We start from the raw sequence: 26,296 nt of genomic DNA, 5'->3' as shown, positions 1-26,296 counted from the left end.
TCGTTTTCTATTTCGAGCAAGTTGGATACGGCTTTCCAAGTCTACATGCGCACACCAAATGGAGAGACCACGTCGGAAACCAATTTGACTTGGGCTCAGTAACAAATTTTTAGATATATGATCCATCATGCGATCATATAGAAGTGTTTCAATAAGTTTTACCATGTTTGACGTAAGAGAAATAGGCCGAATATTGTCAAGATTGTAGCCAGCTCCTTGTTCTTTAAGTAGCGGAATTATTTTGGCTGTACTCCATTCTTGAGGAATCCAAGCATTTTTTAGAGAATAATTTACTGTGTTCAGAAGTTCCTCAGGAGACATTGCAAAAAAAAAAAAATTTAGCATGGCATTGGAAATGCCATCAGGACCTGGGGCTGAGGCAGGCAAAGATCTAACGATATTGGAAAGCTCTGGCACTGTGACTTCCACAAGTAATCCGCGATGGGAGGTCTTAATGGCCCATTTGGCAAACATGATGTTAAGCGTTGTGCTAAGCCCTTTCCTATGAATTCTAATGAAGCAGATATCTCGCGTGGTGAAAGAATTACCGACGCAATATTCGCTCGTGTTGGTATGAACTTTCTATACCGAAGGAACCTGAACAGAGCTTTTTTTGTTGTTAGGCTTAGAGATGAATGCATGATGTTTTTCAGCATATTCGTCTTTGGCATGTGATACTGTTCTCTTGAATGTGGCAGCTGCAAACTTATAATCACTCCAGTTATTCGGAGACTGATTGTGAAGTAGTTTTTACCAAGCGGCTTTTCGTCGTCTATAATCCCGCGTGCACTCCGAATTCCACCAAGGAGAGTGAGTACTTTTATCTTTGGTAACATTAAACTGAGACCTTTTATAGGAACATTTTAATACAGCGTAAAGGCTTATGGCTTTGTTGTAATCCGGCACCGTTATCTGGGAGTTGAGGGTCGCTTTTATTATACTCTGAAATTTCTGGTAATTGACAAAAATTCGCGCCGGAGACTCTAAAGAAGTAAGAGGGCACATAATATCAAATCTAATGGGTAGATGGTCACTGTTTGAAGCAGAGCCGACTGTAGACCAGGAAGTGACGCACATCCCCGAACTGGCAAATGTTAGATCCAATGCTGATTTATAACGGCCTTGAATAAATGTAACTGTTTTCGTGTTTAAGCAACAAAAATTTGATTAATTGCCCAGTCCGATAATCTCTTTCCACATGAGTCTGTTCTGAAACCCCAAGCCACATGATGAGAATTAAAGTCTCCCGCTATCACAATTTCTTTCCTACAAGATTTTACAGCGGTATCAACATATCTAATGCCTTGAACACCTGCGGGAAAATATACATTTACTAAAGAAAACGGGGAACAACCAGGAATAGTTACATCTAATGCTAATATCTCGCACTCTGTAGACATATACTGATATGATATGTTTGCTTTGTGGCATATTTTAGTTGTTATCAAGAGCGCAAGTCCTCCGCCTCTCGATGGACGGTCCAATCTAAATAAACGATAGTTTCTTATGTGGAAATCTTGGCCATTTGAGAGCCAAGTCTCCTGCAAAAATATAATGTTGGGGGAAAATTGCGAACAAAAATATACCAAATCTGTGGCTGCAGAAATAATGGAACGGCAGTTCCACTGTAATACCTTTAAAACACCTATGATGAATTAATGCCTACTTTAGAAATCACTTGCTCTAAAATACTGTCTTTTAAAAATCTCTCTTCGAAAGACTGTTTAGTGTTTAGTGGGTTTTGGTTGAGGGATAGAACTCGGAGAATTAGGTTAGCATCTGTCTTGGAAAGACTATCTTTAACAACGTTTTTGGTTTTGAGTGCGGGACAGAGGTGGATGAATTATCATTAGGTGATCTTGTGCGTTTAAGCGTCGGAAGACCCATTTCTACATCCTGGTTGTTTTCTGGCACTGATCCAGAGAAGCATCCGTTGTCGGTCTGCTGAGTTGAAGTTGATTGCCTTGTATTTTCAACGTTTTCTGCAATGATTGGCGAGGGATCTATTAGCTGCCCAGCGTTTGATGTAAGGGGATGTGGAGGAGTCTGTAAGCTAGTGTTAGAACTCGCTACAGAACTGAAAAGCTGAATCATTTGAGATGTCATCACATGAGCTAGAGTCTCCGACAGGTTTGATGTTAGTCGTTCCATAGCTTTCGACAGCGCTTTTTCTACAGCTATCGCAATAGCATCGCAAAGGGTTGAGTCTGCAACCATTTGTTGACGGGCTGTCACTCCTGCATATCCCTTAGATCTTCCCTGGACCTCAGCAACAGCATCACGGCGTGAGAAGCGCCTCCTTTCGATTACTTCTATAATTTGAAGTTCCTGTGTTATCACAGGACAATTAGAGTAGTTAGCGGGTTGACCACCACTACAGAGACAGCATTTCTCTTCTTCGGAAGAGCAATCACTAAAATTGTGGTTGTCACCGCAATTACGGCAACGTGGCGCAGATCTGCAGCCCCTCACGTTGTGACCGAATCGCCAACAATTGGCGCATTGTAGAATGCGTGGAGCCAGAGCTTCAACCTTGTATATTAGGGGCCAGAATTTGATTTCTGTCGGACGCATTGTCCCAGGAAATGTGATTATCACTGACTCAGTTGGAGTCTTCTTATTGTCAATCACTCGGCTATACCGGTACACGGAGATGACACCAGCCACCGAAAACATCTCTAAAATCTCTTCCGGGGTTAAACTGACGTCTACACCTCGTACAATGCCTCTAGAGCATGCAAGATGCGGTGGGACGAAACATCTCACCAGATGTGAAGCGAACGTTGAGCAATTTAGCAGTTCCTTGGCACAGTTGTGGTCTCGCGAGCAACATAATATACCTCCCCTGCCGAACAGGCGGACCTCAGTGATCTGTCGGAAGTGGGTGACGCCTTCTGCAATTTCACCTGAATCGTCTTGGGGTTCTTCATGTTGATTATACCCCCGTCGGTAGGCACCATGACCACGGGAACGTTGCCGGTTCCAGTGCGGAGAAAAAACTCAAGCGGTAGCTCCTGGGGAGCTACCGAGGCTGACCACGGGGGAGCCCCGAGGCCAGGCGATGAGACAGACATCAAGCAAGGCTGACTAACTCAAAAACACATAAGAATTCTTCAAACGGAAATAGAAAGAGTAACGTAAAAGATCAAGGTGAACAAAGAAAATACCACCCGATACTTGACCTAAGCCTCCAAAGCAGGAGATGCTATTACGGCGATCGAACGCAGGAACGCAGGAATCGAACGACCATGTGTCAAGTCGCGTGCTTTCGAGGTTCAGCAGAGGTTCAAAATGCAGCGTAGACACCAAGAATAGTTAGCCATACGGTCGCCGTTGCTCTTTATTCTCACTTCTTCCTCCTTGACTTTTCAGAACCTTCATCTTGCGTCATCTTCTTTCTCGTTCACCTTACAAGTTATGCCAGATGTTGGTCATTCCTTGCGTCCTGATAACACGTTTATCGCACCAGTTGACCGCAATTCTAGAACCAGCCACGTGAACACGGTCTATCCACCACGGGCCCGCACTACGACGCAACAGCCACCTTTTCTTTCTGCAAACTGCGCGAGACTAGAGCGATTTTCTCTACCACTACAACTGATCTTGCTCCCTCGAAATCCCTTCCGGTCTATTCACTACAATGATAACATAATTATCCTTGAATAACTTCCAATGTTATGTAATGTCCCACGTTATCTTTGAGGTAATAAATAAATAAATAAATAAATAAATAAATAAATAAATAAATAAATAAATAAATAAATAAATAAATAAATAAATAAATAAATAAATAAATAAATAAATAAATAAATAAATAAATAAATAAATAAACAAACAAATAAATAAATTTGGTTCATTGTTCCCGCAGCTATGTCTAGAGGGATGTGATGATGATAGCGACATCTGTTTGCAAAAGTTGAAGCAACCATTGTCTTGCTTGCTCGGTAGGCGTTCTGGCGTTCGGAAGCGTTCTGGCGTTCGGAAGCGTTCGCTGTGGCTCCTGTCTCTTGGCCAGGTTTTGGGTGATATTAGGCTTTTCTAATCTTATTTCTTGAGGTATCACTTACTCTAACATCAGCTTCATCCTAGGCTAATGTCCAAGAACTCCCCCGGCGGGGGTTTTTCCCCTTGGACGGCCTCTACTCCAACGGATGAATTACCTCTAGATTTGTTCATCCGCAGGGGTGTGAGCAGCATCCCGGTGGCTCTGGTTCCTTCAAATGGAGGCTCTATACGTCTGACCAACCCCCAGGCGATCCAAAAAGCTCTGCAGGCTGCTACATCTTCATACCAGACCATCACGGAAGTGAGGCAGTTCGGCCGCGGAGGTATCGTGTGTCGATCGCCAGACCAGTCCTGTGTCGCGGATTTGCTTAGGTGTTCATCTTTCGCGTCATTACCGGTGAGTGCCTACATCCCTGCTCACCTCGCCTGCACTAAGGGAATAGTCAGAGGTGTCGATGCTGATCTTTCTCCCGCTGAAACACTAGAGAGGTTGTCTGGGACTGGAGTAATTGCTGTTTACCGATGCAATCGAATGGTAGACAATAAGCGGGTCCCAACAGAATCGGTGATTGCAACTTTTGCTGGAACTTCCTGCCCATCAGAACTAAAGGTGTGGCCCCTTGTATTCAGAGTTGAACCCCTGGCATCGCGTCCGCTCCAATGCCGTAATTGCTGGCGGTACGGCCATAGTATGGCAGGGTGTAAGTCTAAACAACGTTGTTGCGCATGTGGGGACGAACACGCTCAAAGTGATTGTAGTGCCCAAGAAGAGCGATGCTGTCTCTGTGATGGAAATCACCCAGCCGATTATTCTAACTGTTCTGTTAGGGCTCAAGAATTACAAGTTATTGAAATAATAGACCGACGACGCTGCTCTAGGATGGAGGCAATAAACATTGTGAAAGAAAGGGCATCTGGCTATGCGGGGATTATAGGCAGTCAAAATCTTACCGCGGACCTATCACTTACTGCAACTATAGAGGCCGCTGTGGAAAAGGCAGTTTCCAAAGCTATGGAACGGTTGGCAATGAGCCTGGGTGAATGTATCTCACAGGCCATCTCTAGTCATTTGTCTCATTTGATGCAAACTACCTGCCCAACTCCTGTGACAACGCAAACAGTTGATCCTGAGCACCAAGCTAGTCATAAAAGCTCAGATACCATTCCTTCCAATGATGACATTGAACCTTCGACTTCATCTTCCAAGGGCCCTACAACTGGTAATCTGATTAACACAGATTTGGAAATGACAGAGGTGGAACTTAATTCTCGAGCGTATAAAAGAACCATGTCTTCTATCAATGAAGACTCTTCCCCCGGTCCTCACTCAAAAGCTAAGAAAAGTCAGTCCAGTGCTGTGCTAAAGCAAAGCATTCTACAGAAGGCAGTTTCGGCTGCTGCACTTTCCAAAACATAGGATCGCTAAAAGTGCTTCAGTGGAACTGCCGCTCTTTATACTCTGCTTCAGTAGATTTATCTTGTCTAACTTCTCAACTTAATCCTGATTTAATTATGTTACAAGAAACGTGGCTAAATTCTGCGAAATCTTTTCAAATAAAATTCTACAGATCCTTTCGTTTAGACCGTCCTACAAGAGGTGGCGGATTAATTACACTCATTTCATCTAGAATTTTCCATAAGGCTAAAATTTCATTTCAAGTTTCTACTCCAGAGTGTGAAATCCTAGCGATAGAGCTAGTTCTTCCTGGATGTTGTCCCTTCACCGTAGTTAATGCATATTTTCCATCTGGCGTACAGGACATTAGCACACTGGATAGTGTTATTAACTCTTGCGGACGTGAAATTCTAATCGCAGGTGATTTCAATTCTCACCATATCTCATGGGGTTTAAGAACAGATTTGTGCGGCACCCGATTATGGAACTGGTCGTTAGACAATCGGCTAACGTGTGTTAACTCCGGATCTATTACGTTTGTGCGAGGTCAATCTTACTCTTCAATAGATCTTACATTCTGTGGCCCGAGTCTTTCCGTAACTTCTTGGTCGACTGTTGAGTGTTCGACAAACAGTGATCACCTTCCAATAGTATTTGAAGTTGCCCGTCCTGTAACATTTATGAGTGACCAGGTTCGAACTTTTATAAACTACGACATTTTTAAAAAATGCTTACGAAATGCCCTTTCATCTCTGTCTGATGCGCCTACAGAACAAAAAACCACGATTATTTGTTCCGCTTTGGAAAACTCTAAAAAAAAGGCTCAATTTGAGATTAGATTGAATAAAAGAAATTCTTACAGCCCTTGGTGGAATGAAGAATGCACCCGAGACTACAGAAAGAGAAAAGCTGCTTGGAAAAAATTATTACATAACCAGAGTCCACAAAATTGGAGTGACTACAAATTTTTTCGAGCAGTCTTTAAACATACAGTTTCAAAAGCCAAAGATGAATTCGACTGTAAGCATTTTGATTTCCTGTCTAACAATAAAAATAAGCGCGCATTGTTCCGATTTCTCCGCAGTAGAAAAGTTCTTCCGCGTCAAATTAATATTGACTCTATAATCTTAAGTAGCGATGAAATAAAACAATCACTAGAAGAAATTGCGCAGGGATTAGAGCTTAGATTTTCTTCCGTATTGCCAAGTTGTTCTCGCTTACGTAGGGCATCAGATGATTTTACAGAAATCTCTATGTTGGAATTGGCTGAAATTGTGGAGCGGCTTCCAGATTCAGCTCCCGGCGTGGATGGGGTAACATCTGCTATGATCAGAATCTTATTTAAGGAAGCTTCTAATGACCTTTTAGCTGTTGTAAATTACTCAATTCGGTTTTCATGGATTCCGTCTGCGTGGAAAATCGCTAAAATCATCCCAATTCTTAAAAATCATGGGGAAGGATATACAATAGATAATATTAGACCAATTGCCCTAACTTCAAATTTGGTTAAATTAATCGAAAGAATTCTATATGCCCGTATGATTAAATTTATACAGAACAAAGACTTGCTTAGCCCCTGCCAAATTGGATTCCGACCATCATGTTCCATTTGGCATGCTCACGTGGACTTAGAAAGTAGAATAAAATTAGCACGGCGACAGAGGCAAATAGGTGCTCTCGTGACGTTAGACATTTCCAAAGCATACGACAGCGTTGAACACTTAATCGTATTAGATATATTGCGAAGTCTAGAGATTCCAAATTATTTTTCAAACTGGATGGATGAATTTTTAAACGGAAGAACATTTTACTGCTCTCTAAGAGGCTTTTCCTCGAGTATTTATAATCAATCACGTGGTGTTCCTCAAGGAGCTGTCACTTCACCATTACTTTTTAACATTCTGATGTGTTCCATTCCTCTTCATCAAGATGTACAAACATACGTATACGCAGATGACATTGCTTTCTTCGCATCAGACAGTGATATCCATTCTCTATATTATCGACTACAAAACTACCTCTATGCCATAGAAACCTGGTTAAACAAAATTCGCCTTTCACTTAACGTTAGAAAATGCTCGATATTGGTTTTCCCTCTTAACAATCCTGTTAACATATCGCTATCTTATCGCCTCGAGACTATACCTCAAGTGGAGTCTGTGAAATATTTAGGTGTAGTATATGACGGTTCCCTCAGCTGGCTCGGCCATATTGACCAAATAGTTAAAAAAGGAGTGAGAGCCGTTGGTATGCTTCGTAAGCTGTGCAACAGTCGGTCCGGAATGCGGAGAGATCCACTTTTAATGATATATAAAATGTATGTGCGGCCCATTTTAGAATTTGGATGTGTATTATTTTCCGGTGCGCCAGCTTATAAATTACGTCCCCTTGTTCTGCTTGAGCGGGAAGCCCTACGACTGTGTTGTGGATTACCCAAATGTGTTGCAAATAACATACTACACCAAGAAGTCAGGTTGCCCTCAATATTGTGTAGATTTCGTTTACTGACTGTGCAAACAATCTTAAAATTGTATGAATCCCCTATTACAAGATTAGAATACATATTCATTTCCCAGCCTGCACTATTCTTCGGAATACATTGGCCTCGTTTTCAAACACCCCAGGTGGTCTTCGTACAAACATTAATCAATCCCTTAAATGTACGTATCTGGGAGGTGCCGCCTATTTGTGATGTGCGAGAAAACCTACAAATCATATATGATGACATCTACCCAAACAACGCAAAACTCCTTTCTTATAATATATTAAACGGCCTATTACAAGACCATTTATTAAGTTTATCAATAAGTACGGTCATTGCGACAGACGCCTCACAGTGTGAAGAAAAATCTGGAATTGGCATTTTCTCTCCTGCTCTAAATTGGTCATTCGCAATCAGGATTCCGGACTTCTTTTCCGTATTTCTGGCTGAATTTCTAGCTGTAGTTCTAGCCCTACGCAAACTAAATTCATCAATATCAGCGGTAGTAATAATAACAGATTCTTTATCTTTATGTTCCTCGCTCACATCAAATAGTGTCACTAACCTTTTACGTACATTTCATTTTCTAGTGCCTGCCCACATAAATTTAATTAGATTGCTTTGGGTGCCTGGACATAAAGGATTAGTCATGAACGAAATGGCTGACAGTCTCGCGAGAGCGGCCCTCAGTGGCCCTGTATTACGATTACTTCCTACAATAGCTTACTTAACGGCTACTAGATTCAGGAGATATTCAATTATTCAAGACTTCTTGAACCCGGCTGTAGCTAATTTCTCAGAATATCGACACCTCCTATTCCCTTGGCCCAAAAATTCCTTTCACGCCAGAAAAACTGAAGTCATCTTTACTCGATTACGTTGTCGCGTACCAATATTAAACTTCTATCGTCACAGGGCTGGTCTGGTGCCCTCCCCTCTGTGCCCATTCTGTGGAGAAGATGAAACAATAGATCATTTTTTCATATTCTGCCGACGTTTTTCTTCCTTAAGGAAAAATATTCTAGAATCAAAATTTACACAGCTTGGTTTAAGCTTTTCTATTCTAAACATCCTTTCTTTAGGAGCCTCCTCTCTTGGAAAGTGCCACAGGGATATTTGCTCAGCCGTGGAGGAATTTATAAATGCTTCAAATAGATTTTCTTGAATTTTTAAATATTTTATTTTTGTTCATTTTCTCCATTTAGCTTTACCGATTTTAGTATTAAAAAAGATTGCCTAATCCCACCCAAATCTTGGCCAATCCCCCGCAGTGGGTATGCGCCATCAGATAAGGCATACCATACCATACCATACCTTGCTTGCTAAAGGCAAAACGCCTGGCCCCGACGGCCTGGGCACAAAATTTTAACTGCCTTTTTTTGCACTGAGTTGGCTCAATTTCTGCTTAAGGTGTACGAAGAAGCGTAGAGATTTGGGTAGCTGCACGCCACGCTTTATCAAGAGCACACTGTACGTATTCTAAAATCAGTAATACAACTAAATGCTGAATGTAGCTTTTTATTCCGTGGACCATGCTTGAAGTGTACTGTCCATTCATGCGAAAAGTTGCGAGCAGAACGCTGCCTTCAATGCAGACTCGATTGAGTGGGTCCCGAGGGGGAGTCCACTTGATTTCCTTGTTTTTGCCGCAATTTATATTGTCACGCTCGCCGTGACGAAAGTGATGTCAAAATCACTGCAGCTTGATTTTCGCATATTAGATTCTATGGAAGTCGGCCCTAGTAGTATGACGTCGTAAAGCAAAGTGTACAGGCCTTGTGCTATCTAGGTGGATTAAGATACCATCCTTCTCGGCTCACTCTCGCATGCACCTATAGCATATGGCGCGCGGCCACGATCTTATCGCACTATGACTTTGTGCGGAACCTCAACGGCGACGCCGACGGCGGGCGACGACGACGCAATAATAAGTTGTCGAGTCTTTGTGCCCGTGTTTCGACACATAAATTCAAGTGGCGTGCGAGAAGAAGCACGCTAGGCCCTACCTGCTGAGCTTCACTGTAGGCGTAGTATACGTATAACGGGATACCTCTGAGCTGTGGAAAAACTTACATTGGTCAAAGGGACAAACCGGCCGGTTCGTTAATGACCGAGAATAGTTAGCCATACGGTCGCCGTTACTCTTTATTCTCACTTCTTCCTCGGAGAAAAACTGGTTAGAAGTATAAATACCCGATGCGGGAAAGTGGCGGTAACTCACCAAGAAAGACATTGTTCTTTAACAAAGTGGTGGTGGTCATTAGTTGAAATAAAGACGGCTCAACTGGGAGCACCACTGGTTTTTACAAGACGTAGGGTTGACAAAAAGAACAAGATGCGAACTTGCAGGCGTTGTTCATACAATTGGTCTAGCTTTTACAGAAAACTAGAACTAAAATAAACCGTTCAGACGTTTGAAACGCGAGAAATAAAAACTAGGAAAGAAAGACAACTGGTTAAAAGAAACTGCGTTGTATCAAGATATGTCGGCTAAAAGTAAAAATTGGAAATGAAAGCGAACAGTACGAATACACATGTTTTTGGAAGTTGATGGAGAGAGAAAAGAGAAAGACCAAATATTAATTAAACGAAGACTAAACAATAAAATTACACTTTGTATGAAATGCGTAAGTCACGCCTGTCAAATTTCCTGGCGCGAAAGGTGAGTGGAACAAAGAAGGGATGACAGAAACAGCGGCAACTTTCAACTAATTTTATTTCCTTACAACGCGCGCATATATTGATTAAGGTATGACTGCTTGGATGTGCAGATTCAATGAGAGCAAACAAGAAAATATACGCAACCCAACAGATGTTAAGAAACTGCAACTCGCTTTTGAAAACAGACAACTCGCCTCTTTTTGACATCCGTTGGCTCTCGTGCCATCGAATTTCCATCCACGAAGCCACATGAACCGCGGTGAAAGGGCACGTTCCATTCTTAATCGAGAGGTCCCCAGTTAAGACCTCCTGTTAAGACATCATCTAGATAGGATTGTTTCTAATGTCAAGAACGCTCACCTTAGAACTGTTTTTCTCGGCGAAGATCCATAAGCCTTTTCGTGCTATAGTGTCAGCGAAAGGGAACATGGCAGGTCTGTGTAGCTAAATACCCACAGAACTGCTTAGCTTCACTAGTTTTTTCAGACTCCTTTCGCTTGCACAATTCTCAGGCATTAGGGCAGTTTTGGACAGAGAAAAATCCCGGTGAATGTGCAGCTTTTATCGAAGACTTGTATTGCTCCTTGCTGCATGGCGGTTCCGCCAAGGAGTGCAAGAGTCGGTTTTTATAGACATGCGCTGTTTCCACGGGTACTTTTCTAGAAATTAGTTCAATGTACTTACTGTCGACGCTGGTTGGGTGGAGAGATGGCATGTTTCTGGAGAAATCAGGAATTTGTATTGGTTTAAAGGTTGCCCCCTATTCTTAGTGATATTTAGCTGAGTAAGATTGACAGCTGCTTAATAGAAGGCCTTGGGTGATTGTGTTATTAGAATATTTCGTTACGCTGATGATTGCCTCAATAAGGATAAATTTGATTCCACTGCTACCTCAGTAAGTGAGCAATTTAAACTTAATGGAGGAGGACTAAAGTTCACCAAGGAATTGCCTCAGTAACGCGTAATATAGTTTCTAGACATTTCCTTGGTCTTCGAACAAAATCACGTGTGTTGGCAGTGCTCCCCTAGATCTTCGAAGCCATTGTTAAACTTTCAATCCAAGCATCAAAAGTAGTAAAAAACGGAATTGCCTTGTCGTGCCTTAAGTCTTCTCTCACCAGATCGTGCATGCCCAAAATGAGCGCCAGTTTTAATGCAGAGGTCCGGCGCCTATTAGAAGCAGGTTATTCTATCTAGCGTGGCAGTGGCCACCTGTAGCTGAACGCCTAAAAAGTCGATTTCGCGAGTAACGCACCTGATTACAGAAAGAAGTAATAGCAAGAAAAGAGTCGTGGCTATTGCTTACATTCATTCAGTATATCGCACAGGCTTAAGAAAGTTGCAAATAGATAGTGTTAATGTTGTTTTTGCTGCTCCCAATAAGCTAGGTAAGTTATGCGCTGCCGTGCAGAGAAAAAAGGAGCAGGTGAAAGGCAAAAAAAAAAAAAAAGAAAAGAACAGATATTTGTCCAGTGAAGCAAATCAAGAACAATAATTTTACTGACTGTAGTATGGATGTGGTAAATAAAGTTCCCTTTAGCTGTGGCCATTTCTACGTAGGGCAAACGGGGCGGTGTATCAATCAGAGGCTAACGGAACATAAAAGGTCGTTAACCGGTGGATCGCCTTCCAATCTTTTCTTACATTGCCAAGACTGCCAATATTGTAACTGGACGCCCTAGTTCGATGAATGCGCGATATTGTACAGGCATAAGAATGAAGATGCGCTTCTAATTGTCGAGGCTTGGCATATGAATAATGGTGGAAGTGCGTGCGTGAGTCAGCCTTCGATTACCTTATATACATACGGAAGAGAGCCTTAACAGTTATCGCTCACGTAGACCAGCACGTGTACCCGATTGACACGTACACGTGGTGATACCATTCCAGAGCATACGCAGATGAGTTTTATATCTTTCTTTTTGGCCTCAGTGTTTCCTTCCGTTGATAGTCGGCGTTCGTGTTGTCCACTTGTCTTGTGTCCATGTTTGCACGCCCTTACCTTTTTGCATTATGAATCCTTACCAACTAGATCAGCTTTCTGTCGATCGTAAAATACGACTTACAACCTACAGACATGATAGATTCGAATGGTAATACGAATATACGAAAAAACAATTCTGTTACGTCGGAACTCAAGCACTAACCCCTTTTCCAGCTGCCGTGGCGGTACTGTTGTTGGACACTGTTTGCCGCCGTGGGAGAGCGGACACGCACACGCATAGTTTAGGGTGCCTCGATGCCCTCTTCGCCCAGCGCCCCCCTTCCACTGGGAAGTCGCGTTTGCTCTCCGGCGTGCGTTCGATCCCAGTGAAAGCACGCGTCCCTCGCCCTCGCGCGCTTTCACTTTTTTCCATTGCCGGACGCGACCATCCAAGAGTGAGCCCTTAAGAGCTTCGCTGTAAAAAGAAACGCCGACGTGGTCCCGTGACCTGTGGAATAATCTACACGAGAGCGCCACTGACCCTCCGTCGAGACATTGATGCCAAGCTTTCATTTCCTGGCCAATTTTCTTCTTCCTTCCAGTCGAACTCCCAAGCTCGGTACTAATTAGTCCTAACGGATAATCTTGACCCTGTATCCCAAGGGACCTCACGGAGTCAAAGGCTATCCGGCGTCTCTGCCAAAAGAACGGCGAACCCTTTCGCTCTGTTGTGGGGGTCGCTCATGGGCATTCGATTCGGGATTGGCCTGGAGCTGCCGGAAAAAGTAAACACGCGCAGTAAAGAACTTCGGCTACCCACCATGGTCTGCTTGGCAACTATAAGTAAGTAAGCAAGTAAGTAAGTATTTTATTTACAGTAAGCAATATACAAAGCTCACAGCAGGGGCAGGGGCAAAAGGCAATCAAGCCTGACAAAGGTCCCTGTCCCTCCGCAGTTCGAAAGACACCAGCAAACTACTGTGCAGACTGACGGATGTTCAAGTTGACTGATTCGATAATCCGTAATTACTCAGAGCTCAGTTTATGCTGTTAAGTGTATACGGTGGCTGCGGGAGAAGAATTTATCATGAAGATACCTCTTAGCACATACAGGTACAAATCATGGCAAAAGCAAAACATGTCTAATGAATGCTCAAGTTTTCGCAAGATATCCATGTTTTCGTCTTCTTTCTTCATATTAAGCTTGTAAAATTATGTTGTGATATCTGTTGTTGTAGAATGCCCAGTAGAGGAGTGACTTAAAGAAAGCTCGCTAGTCCCATTCAAATGCATGCATAAATGTTCTCTGTGCGCAGTGGATTAAACTAGGAACGTAAAAGTAATTTAGACTGGTGGTTGCGGAGTACTCATGGGCATATGTAATCATGAAATTTCGTAACAATTCTTTAATACCAAAAATACCCAGAAAAATTTAAACTTCCATTAAATTTAGAAATCAACGGCCCCACAACTACAACAGATATGGGTGTCAAGTGATAAAGGCTATTAAGAGCTTCTGAAAAGACATTCCCAAAATACTCTGCTCGCAATTTGCAACGTTCCATTTAAATTTTCATTCCTCATTTCTTATTAGCCACACCAAGAGGTTGATCGCAGCGATAACGGCAGCTCGGTGGTCTCCTAACCACATCCGAAGCAATGACAAATGTAGAAAAAAATGAAATGGGATCATTACGAAATACGCATACGATTTATTCAAACCGACATCTAATATGACCCTTTTAAATGCGCTATATCGGGCGTGATTTACACTATTGGCTGTGTATTTTTCTGGTGGAGATACGAGGAATAAGGATTATAAACAGGGATAAGGTGCCTCAGAAAGGCTGGCCAACGTTTCGATAGGAGGACCTATCTTCGTCAAAGGCGATAGGTCCTCCTATCGAAACGTTGGCCAGCCTTTCTGAGGCACCTTATCCCTGTTTATAATCCTTATTCCTCGTGTGCTACTCATTAGTCAGCCACTTTTTTGATTCTGGTGGAGATATAGATTTCTAAAATATTCCAGACAATTTTAACCCTTAGTTGACGAGTGTCGCCTAGAGGCAACATACCACATTTGTTTTTCTGGCTGCGTTTCGGTATTGAGTAGGAAGTTTCTCGCTAAATCTCTTCGGCCAACACTGAATGATAGGCAGAAAGCGTCATTTGTTGGTTTAGAGCTGGGACACAGGACGAAAAAGAAGGAGCACGGTCAGGGGGGACAGACCGATGCAATATCTCCGGCTGCAGTGCTGTCACACACGTGATGTAAAGCAACTGCAATTTATTCCTAGGATTCACGTCTGGCGAGACCCGTCTGTACAAATTCCATGCGAAGTCATAGGTGGCTTGGGGTGAAGTCCAGCCTGGTGGTTCCCTGTTGCTGGAAAAGTTTCGGCCGTAAAACATTTTTGTTCCTTTTCGTTGATTATGCTTATTCTCAATGTGTTTTGCACATTTATATTCGGGTAGTTATATGTGCCGTCATTAAAGGGTTAAAACAGCGGTAAATTCCCAAAGCTGTAAATGTGCGCATTGAGAACACAGTCAGACCCTTGCCCCGTAAAAGACAGTTAGGTGTTTTTTTTTTTTATTTACGCCATGCGTAGCTGCATTCTGAATTTTCCCTCATTTTGTTTAAATAAATGTCACCTAGTTTGTCTTCACACAGGATGGATGGAGGAAGGGGAGAGAACTACCGAGAGAAACCGACTGTAAGGATTACATGAGCGCGAAACGTAGCGTGGAGTAGCTTAACATATTACGCTAAGAAAGCACAGTACAATCGCTTATTTAGTCACACGAATCAGCTAAGTGATCTAAGGAAAACGACGGGCATACGAACGCCAACTACAAATTGAAGTCTGATCACAGAAAAATATTCGCCAGGCATATGCCGCGTCCCGCGCCGACATGAAGGATGTGCACTTGCAAGCTGACCCTTTTTTCGACTGCATGCTATACTAAAATACGACGACAATTATACGGGCGCTTGATGTGTGTTCGCGCTGTTGGCTCCATACCGCCCTCGTACTGCCGTGGTATCCTTGCTCGGAGGGCTCGAACGATTCCACAGTGCGCTTGGATGCAAAGGTGACGACGCCATATGGACGCAACGTCGCGCTCCGCTCAATCTTAGCGCCTACGCTCACATTTCACGTGCGTTGCATGATCACTACGTTGAGAGAGAGCATTTATTGTTAATGAGGAGGGGTGACTTCCTCGAAGGGTGGAGCCCTTAGTTAAATAGGTTCGTTGATTTCGCTTATTTAACAAGCGCGTCTCCTAGAAGAGACGCCAGCGACGTGCTGTCAACTTGGCTGTTAAACCACAAGTAGACGCGCTCCCACGCCCCGCTCAATCGATTGCGCAGTGGAAGGTTCCTCCGCCGGTATGAGCGTCGTGCGCATGCGCATTAGCGTTCTCGCTGCGCGCCTGTATGGGAATTGTTAGGATACACCGGTATGAGCGAAGCGTATTGTAAATTATGTGCCAAAAATGTCTATGTCCCGGCTTCCGCTGTGCGCACACACAGTAACCAATCTGCTGAGCAGCTGTGCGCATACCACACCGTGGTGGTGTATACACTGGAACGGACGGTAAACGTCTATCGAATCTTTTCTTTGGGAGCTGACGACAATGCTTCGCCTTTGGTCCAATGTTCCAATTTATTTTATTAAATATGCTACCATTGTGGCTGGACCTTTTCTTTTTTGTGCTTACTGCTGGCGAAAAACTGCTCCGGGAACCTGTATAAAAGGAAGGACGCTTCAACATTTATCGTATTGTCTAAAAGCACATAAACGTGATCCACGTCATCAAATATAGTCAAGAAGTCAAAGTTCTAAAAAAAAAAAAAAAGAATGCTACGAACAACGGGAAAGAAAGAGGAAACCACTCCGGGAACTGAAAGCTTGTCCTAAAACACGGCAGCAATGACCTGGTCACCTCTTGATGCCTAAATATGCAGGTGAAAACGATGGCTATCAGGTTTCCCGTGCCCCGTTTCGGTGTACGAGGGTGTGGCCTTATGCAGCCCGTGTTCAAAGCTCCCGCTTCGGGGGAGAGGCAAGTAGGTCAGTGACCAATCGGAATGCAGCCTCATCGCGACAGGCTCACCGGAGTGCAATGATTGGATGGAACTCCGACCTCTGCTGAGGAACGTGACAGATTGCGTGAAGAGCGAGTGGCGATGCTGGAGCTGCTTGTCGCCTCGGCCGGGTCCTCGCCGATCGCAGCGCCATCTCTGGATCAGTTTGCGGAGCTCCGTCTGCACCTAATGGTGAAAAGAGTGAAATATCCTGATTCAGAACTTCACGCTACGTTTATCAGGCGGTAAGCACCATACAACGTGGTTAAGGCAAAAAACCGTGTTAAAATAGACATAGTATTTAGTAGCTTAGAGTATACAGTCATCTCGTGCGTGGTTGTACCAGGCGGCACTTTCGTACTTTAAAGTCAAACCAATGCAACTAATGTCTTTAAAGGGACACTAAAGGCAAATATTAAGTCGACGTGGACTGTTTAAATACCATTCCAGAAATCTCACAACGCTTGTTTTGTGCTTAGTTTACGTTACGCGAAAATTGCATCTGAATGGTCTGAATACCTTTATCGCAATTCAAATCTCCCACCACCCAACCGGGGAGTGGTGACACCGTTCTGGCAGTTTATCGTTCTGGCGAAAACTTCCATGAGATGCCATGTAAGCAAAAATAGTCTCGAACTGCATTGCCTCGCAAGAGTTCATATAATGCACGAAGCTCTCGCGAAGCACGCTTAAAACAAAACGAGGCTAGCTGCGGCGAGAGGTGAATCGACGAAAAGCTTCTAGAAAGCATTGAGTGTAGCACGCTCAAGATGAATGGCTCGTACTGCGGCACACGTAAAGATGACAACATGGGCTTTCACATCAGGTTCACCTTTCGCATATATCGGCCCCGCAAAATCCACTCCTACAGTGTCAAAAGGCTGAGCCATTTGTACGCGCTCTGCAGGCAGTGGTGCCATTGGGACACAGGCGGGTTTCGCGCGGAAACGAGCACACCATGAGCACTTCGCGATCACTTTCTTCACTAGTAAGGGAACAAACAGCGCTAGGACGGGACGAAGTGAGTAGACAGACAAGGCGCTGAACTAACAACCACTGGTTTATTGCTGTCAAAGTAATATATACAAAGCAATATATACAGCGCCTTGTCTGTCTAGAGAAGAAGTCGCCGAAGGGAGCGGCCGCATCTCACGTCGGCTCCGTTTTCCAAAGAATTTCGCAGTGATTATCAGTCATTCACTCGATGAATTTAACACCAGCGTACGCAGGAAGTCACCAAGATTCTACTGGCACCATATTCAAGGTGGGAAACGACTTCCTTCCGAATTAGAGAGGTCTTGTGCCACGCCCGACCGGCACCACGCTAACCCTTACCGGAGTAGTCCGCCCGCTGGACGTCACCAGCCACCCGAGGGGTCACAATGATGCAAGTCCAAGTGAACGGGGAGGACATCTCCCCCGAAGAGTTTCTTGAGGGCAACGGTTGGTGCACCATCAGATACAAGACCCAATCTAACCGCGAGACCGCGCAGAGCAACACCCAGAACGGAGCCCACTCCCACACCGGCGAGGGAGCGAACGGCAACCGACAGCGTTCGCGTCAACAGCAGCGTAACGTAAAGCAGCAAGTCATCAGGAACAGCAAAATGCCACTACTCCCACGAAGTGACTCCAAGATCGTGATACGACCAAGAGGAGGCCTCGACGTTGCCACCACCGGAACCATGCGCCTCGCATCGGCCATTTACCGGGCGGCCAACGTGCCGGCGCAAGAAACAGGGGAGGACACCGTGTGTTCCAACAACCGCCAAAACATCATTGTCGTGAGTACACCCCACGCTACTCATGCCGCGAAGTATAGACAATTAGAAGCCATCACCATCGGTGATCGCCGCCACGAGGTCAGTGCCTACGAGACGGCCCCCGACTACACGGTGAAGGGAATAATCAGGGGAATCCCGTTGGAGGAGGACGCCAAGTCTATTCACACCAACATCATTCATGGACGCAACCCCCACGCCGTGGCAGCCAAACGGCTCAGTAATACCAAGACGGTCATAGTGGCCTTTGAAGGACCGCGAGTGCCTTCCTATGTCAGGTACGGCGGCGCCCTCCTTCCCTGCGCCCTGTATCGTAAGCAAATCGACATGTGTCACTGCTGCGGAAGACTCGGTCACCGCATGGACGTGTGCCCCAATCCTCAGGACAAAGTGTGCCGTGGTTGCGATGCCATTAACCCAGGCCCCGACCACCAGTGCTCCCCCCGTTGCAAGCTGTGCGGGGGAACACACATGACGGCGGATCGCAACTGCCGCGCACGATACAAGACCCCCTACGTCGTGACAAAGAGGCAATGGGAACGACACAGGGCCGCCGAAGAGGCGGAAGAGGCCGCCAAAGCCACCAGCTCCGCCGGCAAGTCCCGCTCGAGATCCAGGACGCGCAGCCGAGGCCGCTCCCGGTCCCGGAGCCGCACCCCGGACTCCCGGAGCCGCACCCCGGACTCCCGGAAGCAACGCCGGTTGCGCAGTCGCACCCCCAGAAGGATCGCAACGAGAGACACCGAGACCACCGAGAAGGTGAGCTGGGCAGATGCGGTCACCGGAAAACGAGCACCAACCGCGAAGGCTGGCGACAAAACACCCGCTAAGACAGAGACGGAGATAGCTAAATTAACACAGGCGATACAAGCGCTGCAGAAGCAAATAGAATACATGCAGACACAGATTCGTGCAAAAGACGAACCCATAGAACAACTCCAGCATGCCGTGAAAAGCAGTACTGATACAGAGGCCATGCAGGAAACACAAGAAGAAATCATAGGGGACGACGAGGTCGTATGCCCCGACACTAAACGCAGACCCACTCCCACAGAGACCACGCAGGAAACACAAGAAGAACCCATAGAGGACGACGAGGTCGAATTGCCCGATACTAAACGCAGACCCACTCCCGCCCTTACAGAAGCAACACGACGCAAGCGCACGCGCGCAGCGATACGCGACGCGCGAATAGATGCACTCGAGGATCGCTTAAGCAATCTGGAGGAAACCATCATCGCGTCCATCACGCGTACCATCCAGCAGAGCTTGGAGGGCGTTCACCTCAGACTGTCCAGATTAGAAGCCACGAACAGCACGATCGTACCGTCGCATAGGGAAGCGGCGCAACACATGTAACAGCATATAAACATGGCCCGACACCCACCTAAACAAAAACACACAATATGGCAGTGGAACCGGAACTGCAGAAGTTACCAAAACAAACGAGCGCACTTACAACAATACCTGAAAACGTTCCCCGAATGCCCAGACGTCATCATATTGCAAGAAACGAACGGCCCCGCCAAACTCACGGGGTACCAGTCTATACCAAGCAAGGCGGAGAAACCAAACGTCACCACGCTGGTCAAGCGAGCGCACACAGCTATCGAACACGACACTAAAGTCAGAGACATTGAAAACGTCCTAGTAGAACTAATTCCACCACGCAAGACGCGCAACATCATCTTCGTACTCAACATCTACAGCAGTCCCAGATGCCGCCAGCACCGCTTCCATGTTCTCTTCAAACGGGCAATCGACATCGCCCAAGGGCAACAGCTTTTCATTGGGGGGGACTCTAACGTGGTGCACACGACGTGGGGCTACAAGCATGATCAGCCCAAAGGCACGCATCTGTGGGAAACGGTGCAATACACCGGACTCGAACTCGTCACCGACCCCGCGGCACCAACAAGGCAGGGAGCGTCAGCACCGACACGACGCCGGACCTTACTTTTACGTGCAACACTCACCAAGTCACTTGGACAAACACTATGCAAGACTTGGGAAGCGATCACTACATTATTTGCACAACGGCAGAAGACGGCCCGCAGGAACACAATGCCGGTCGCCAAATGAAGATCACCAGCTGGAATCAACTACGCAAACATCGTGACAAGCAACAGGTGGCAGACATCAAAGACATAGACCAACGGACCGACCAACTGCGGCGGGACATCGAGCGCGTGACGCAAACGATCCCGTCGAAAGCTGGGCTCGATACAATAGACTCCCGGTTACTGCACATGTAGGAAGCCAAGACCCACCTGCAGCGCCGATGGAAACAACAGAGACACAATAGGAGACTGCGTAAACGGATAGCGCAGCTCAACAAAGAAATAGAAAAGCACGCGCTTACCCTGCAACGACAACAATGGGAAGAGAAATGCGCGGAGATGGACAGTCAACTCACCACGCGTGGCGCGTGGCAGATGCTGCGGTACCTGATAGATCCCGCCAACACTAAGACCACACATATGCAAGGCATATACAAAATCATACACGCTTACGGGGGAACGGAACAGCAATTCTTACGGGATGCGGAACGCCTTTACATATCTCAAACGCCACCGCTAATACATCCGGACTACACGGGAGAAAGCAACGCCACCCTGGACGCGGAATTCTCTGTTGCCGAAATCCAGGCGGCCCTCGTCAAACTCAACACCAAGTCGGCCCCTGGCCCCGATCGAATATCCAATAGGGCACTACGTAATCTCGATTACGGATCAATTGAGAAACTGACGAAATACATTAACGAGTGTTGGGCGCACGGCAAGCTACCACAGCAATGGAAAGAAGCAAAGATCATACTGATACCAAAACCCGGCAAGAAATTACAGCTAGAGAACCTGCGCCCCATCTCCCTCACGTCCTGCGTGGGCAAGTTGATGGAGCACGCGTTTCTCAATAGACTCACGGATTACCTCGAGGACAACGAATTATGTCCACACACCATGATTGGGTTCAGAAGACATCTCTCCACGCAAGACGCCCTTCTGCAACTAAAACACCAACTCATAGACAGTCCGGGGCGCTCGACGAGAGCCATTCTCGGGCTGGACCTGAAGAAGGCCTTCGATAGCGTTAGCCACGATGCCATATTACGACAAATAGACAAGCTAAATCTCAGACTGCGAACGTACAACTACATTCGAGACTTCCTCACGGGAAGAACAGCTCGCATGCGAGTGGGACAACTCGACTCAGATCAAATCAACATCGGGAGCTCGGGCACCCCGCAGGGCTCGGTCATCTCGCCGATGCTCTTCAACCTCGTCCTGCTGGGGTTACCCGACCGATTGTTGCAAATCGAAGGACTGCACCACACGCTATACGCGGATGATATTACGATCTGGACGACAACGTTCAGCGACGGAGCGATCGAGCAACGTTTACAGCAGGCCATCCAGTGCGTGGAAAACTACCTGGTGGGCACGGGACTCACCTGCTCGGCAGAAAAATCCGAATTGCTGCTATATAGACCGGTCAGAAAGGGGCGCCCACCTAAAGGCTACCCCCCCCCCCCCCCCCCCGGAAAAAGAAGAGATCCAATTAACGGCATCAAACGGCCTACCCATCCCGATGGTAGACAAGATTCGGGTACTTGGAATGATGATTGAACACAAGGGCGGCAATGGCGAAGCACTTCGCAAGATAACAGCAAAGGCCACCAGCACGATGCAGCTCATCCGACGCATCACCAACAAACACGCGGGCATGCGCGAAGGCAACGTCATACGACTTATACAAGGCTTCGTTATTTCTCAAATAACGTACACGGCAGCGTTTCACAACTGGACGGTTGCAGAAAGAAACAAGCTCAACGCCCTCATACGCAAGGCGTACAAATGTGCGTTGGGACTTGTGCCCGGAGTGAGCACCACCAAGCTCCTAGAACTAGGCTTGCACAACACGCTCGTGGAACTCGTGGAGGCGCAACAAGTGTCCCAACTCGAGCGCCTATCCAAGACCCGCTCGGGCAGGCACGTGCTCGAAAAGCTCGGCATTACATACCACACGCAGCACGGCATCAAAGTGGAAATGCCAACAACCATGCGCGAGCAACTATAGGTGCCCCCATTGCCTCGCAACATGCACCCCCAACACCACACGGGGAGACGCAAAGCCAGGGCACAACATATGAACAAAAGTTACTCCAACGACAAGGAGGCAGTCTTCACCGACGCAGCCCGTTATCGAGACAGGAAGAGTTTCGTGGCGGCAGTTACTAGCCACCGAGGTAACCACCTCACGAGCGTCACCGTGAACACGACATATGCCGAAGCGGCAGAGGAAGCGGCCATAGCACTAGCCCTTACACAAACCAAGGCTACATACGTGATCTGCGATTAGCAAACAGCAATTCGCAATTTTTCAAATGGGCGCATATCGCAAGAGGCGTATGACATACTCAAGCGACATCCCATACACCAGGGAGAGGCCGACGTCGATAACCGAAGGCAGTTGCTTTGGATCCCGGCACACACTGGACTGAGCACCCCCAACGAAGCGGCTCACCGCGTTGCTCGAGGCCTCACTCACCGAGCATCATCGGAGGAAGAGCCCCCGCGGGGTACTGCAAACGTCTGGGCGTGGGAGGATCGTTTGACCAGGTTCCACGACATCACGACGCACTACCAGTTACAGAGACGCGTATACCCATTCCCTCACGCTAGGTTAGACAGGGCGCAAGCAGTACACTACAGGCAATTACAAACTGATTCTTACATAAACCCAAGACTCATGCACGCCATGTATCCAGACATGTACACAACAAACAGATGCACATCCTGTGGCGAGGTTGCCACACTTAATAACATGTTATGGGAATGCCAGGACATAACAAACAATTCGGGCAGTGTCGACACCTCCGTCTCTTCCACCGCCAGCCTCCGCTCGCGTTGGAAGACCGCACTACTCAGCTCGAACCTGACAGTACAGCTCTGGGCCGTCCAGCGAGCCGAGGAAGCCGCTTCGAGACAAGGTCTCGGAACCGCGTCCGCGGCGGGTGCCCAGACCCATTAAAAATACGCCGGACTCAAATCTTATCGATTTGATAATAAAGTTTACGTTCTTCTTCTTCTTCTTGTCTGTCTACTCACTTCGCCCCGTCCTAGCGCTGTTTGTTCCCTTACTAATGATGTACCAACCAGCCCAGACCGGCACACACACTTTCTTCACGCACTGCCTGACGGCCACAATCCAGAATCTCTCCCGTAGCTCTGCCACTGTAACTGCAATTCCAGCGCGGAAGAGACGCTTGTGCGCACTGTGGGCGATCAGCTGCGTCACTCGGTAATTGCCAGGAAGCAGAAGAGGGTTCTTGACGCTAGGCTGAATAACTGCGACATGTAGTCGCTTTCTCATGCATAGAAGTATGTCGTCCTCCCCAAGGAAATGGGTGGAGATCTTTTATCCGCGATGATGTTTCGATGGCGCTCCCAGCTTTCAGTGATGCTATTTCAGTTGAGAAAGCTTGGGTTTGGGTGTACGAGAGCCGGTAAACTTCCGCTCTTCAGTCAGTAGCACATTTTATTTCTGACGTGTTAGTCGGCTGGAACCATCGGAAAACCTTAGGATCCAGGTGGTCACTCTAAGGACGCGAGTCCAGGAGCTTTATCGGCTCAAGTCGAAGAGGGCAGGGTGGGGCTCTGTTGCCGCATGTAGAACGACGGTATCGGGCGCACATTGTTTTATAACAAGTTGTGGGCAGTTTTCTACAGTTGTTGTCGGAGGCCATTCGGTCCGCGTCGCTAGCCAAGCTGGCCCTGTCTATCAGAGGTCCCTTCCAGAGCAGTGGTTCCACTGTGAAGGCTCTGTTAGGTCCTGTATTTCGGCGACTCGATTACGGACGAACGGCTTCCACTTCGTGACGGATCTTTTGATCCAACTTAGAGTCACCATGGAGTGCGTACAACAAAAATATTGCAGGGAGGGAATATTTAATGTGCTCCTGCTGAATTTTGAAATCCTGGCCCCGACTAAAGCTGCTGTGAGTCTTGGTAGTGAAAGCTCTTCAATTAGAGCAACTCTGGATTTTGCCATTAGAAAGAGCCTCTCGGAGCCCACAGCATGTCTTGAGAAGCACAAATAGGCGACGGTTCCGTAAGCTGCATTACTCGTGTCGGCGAAAACGTGCAGCTTTGTGTATGACAAGGAGCTCGAGGGATGGCACAGTCTTGGGACAGCCAACGATGCAATATCAGGCACTTCACGTAGCCAGTTCTTCCAGTCCTGAACTAATTCGTCTGGAATTCCGTGATCCCACGACGTCCCTATTCGCCAGATGCGTTGAAAAAGTATTTTGACTCGGATCAGAAACGGTACTACAAAGCCGAGTGGGTCACAAATTCGAGCCGATGTCTGCAAAATGAATCGTTTTGCGGGCTCCTCGTTTTTCAACCATTCCAATACCGGTTGTACATTCACGCTAAGCGTGTCCTCTTTAGTGTCCCACATAAGGCCCAATATTTTTGTCTTGTCAGGAGTACCGGACCGTTCTTTCTTCTCAATGTAGCCACGCATTTCAGCGCGGTTGGTTGCCCACTTTTGCAGTTTCATGCCTGCGCCAGCAAATATGGGCGTGGCATCGTCACACAGCTGGCGAGCTGCCTTGTTGTTCTCCACTCCAGTCAGCATGTCGTATACATAAAAGCATTTAGAAAACTTTAGCGCAGTAGTCTTATAAGGTTCACAGCCATGCTGGAAATGGTACTGTAGAGTCCGCTCAGTAGAGACGGACTCGATGTAGTACCGAAAGGAACACGAGTCATTCAATACTCTGACTCGACTTAGGTCTTCTACACCCGTCGGCGTGTTCTCAAACCACAGGAATCTCAGAGAATCCCTGTCGGCGCACATGATTGAAATCTGCAGAAACGCCCTCTGAACGTCTGCGGTGATCCCAAACTTATGCATGCGAAAAGATAACATTTTCAACAGGTCATTGTTGAGGTTGGGGCCTTTCTCTAGATGATCATTCAAGGATGTCGCTCCGGCCGCATGCGATGACGCATCAAAAATGACCCGTAGCTTTGTAGTCGTGGAAGACTCCTTGATGACTTCGTGATGTGACATGTAATACGTCTTGTTCTGGATTGTGTCGTGCCAAGGTACGGGTTCTGCATGACCATCCTTGAGATACTGCGTGACCGCCGTATCGTACTGAAGTAGAAGGTCTTCACTCTTGGACAGTCGGCGGAGGAGGCACTGTAATTAACCTTTTCATCGCTACCGTCCGGTTGTCTTTGAGCTCGACATCAAGCGCTTTCCAAGGGAGGCTTACTTCGTAGTGATGGTCGCGCAGCTTAACATTGTTGTTAAATTCTTTCAAAACAGTATTATCATGTTCAGACCAATCTGGCTGACCAGTTATAGCCATACTCTCAAGCTGCCACAATTTCTGCAGTGATGTTGAGAGATCGTCGAACATGCAACACAAATCACGAAGCACACACACATTCGTCTGCGTCGATCGATTGAGACATCTGTCGTTGCTTATCGGGCCTTGCAATACCCATCCGAGTGTCGAGCTCCTAGAAATTCTTAGATCCTAGCAGTTCTTTGTGGGCCTCATCCCATGTCACTTCTTCTCTTAATATTTTCCATCTGCCCCAATTAGCAAACTAATTCCTGGTTCCTGTAGCGCTCCAGGATAAGCAACCGCGTCAGCCAGGAGCCGACAACGACTCTCTATTTTCTTGACAAAGTCGTTGTCATGCGGAATCTCCAAAATGTCCTCGCAAATGTGCGGGATTTCAATAGCCTCAATTTCCACAAGGGTACCATAAAACTGACTCTGCAGCGCAAGTTTAACCATCTTTCGTCGTGCAGCGCAGCTGGGACTGTGATGCCCAAAGACGCGTACACATAAGTCAACTTCATCTGTGACTTCGAGCTTCAGTTTGCGCGATAGTTCTGGGCTAACAAAAGTACGTTGGCTGCCGCT

General features: G+C 46.6%; 1 protein-coding gene across 12 annotated transcripts in view; it reads right to left on the bottom strand.

Annotated features, from left to right (window-relative positions):
* LOC119440814 (parathyroid hormone/parathyroid hormone-related peptide receptor-like) overlaps nucleotides 1-26,296 on the bottom strand; it is a 1,097,515-nt gene that overhangs the window by 79,703 nt on the left and 991,516 nt on the right. For 11 of the 12 annotated variants that reach the window (XM_049662649.1, XM_037705691.2, XM_049662648.1 and 8 more), the window contains exon 13: nucleotides 16,591-16,747. In XM_049662649.1, coding sequence (XP_049518606.1) covers nucleotides 16,591-16,747 — 157 coding nt within the window. Of the gene's footprint in view, nucleotides 1-14,729; nucleotides 14,855-16,590; nucleotides 16,748-26,296 lie in introns of those variants that run through there. The other variant, XM_049662651.1, reaches the window with a different exon arrangement.

Source organism: Dermacentor silvarum, chromosome 2, assembly GCF_013339745.2.
Source record: "Dermacentor silvarum isolate Dsil-2018 chromosome 2, BIME_Dsil_1.4, whole genome shotgun sequence".
In the NCBI taxonomy this organism is placed as follows: Eukaryota; Metazoa; Arthropoda; class Arachnida; order Ixodida; family Ixodidae; genus Dermacentor; species Dermacentor silvarum.
This window is presented reverse-complemented; position numbering and strand designations above follow the sequence as displayed.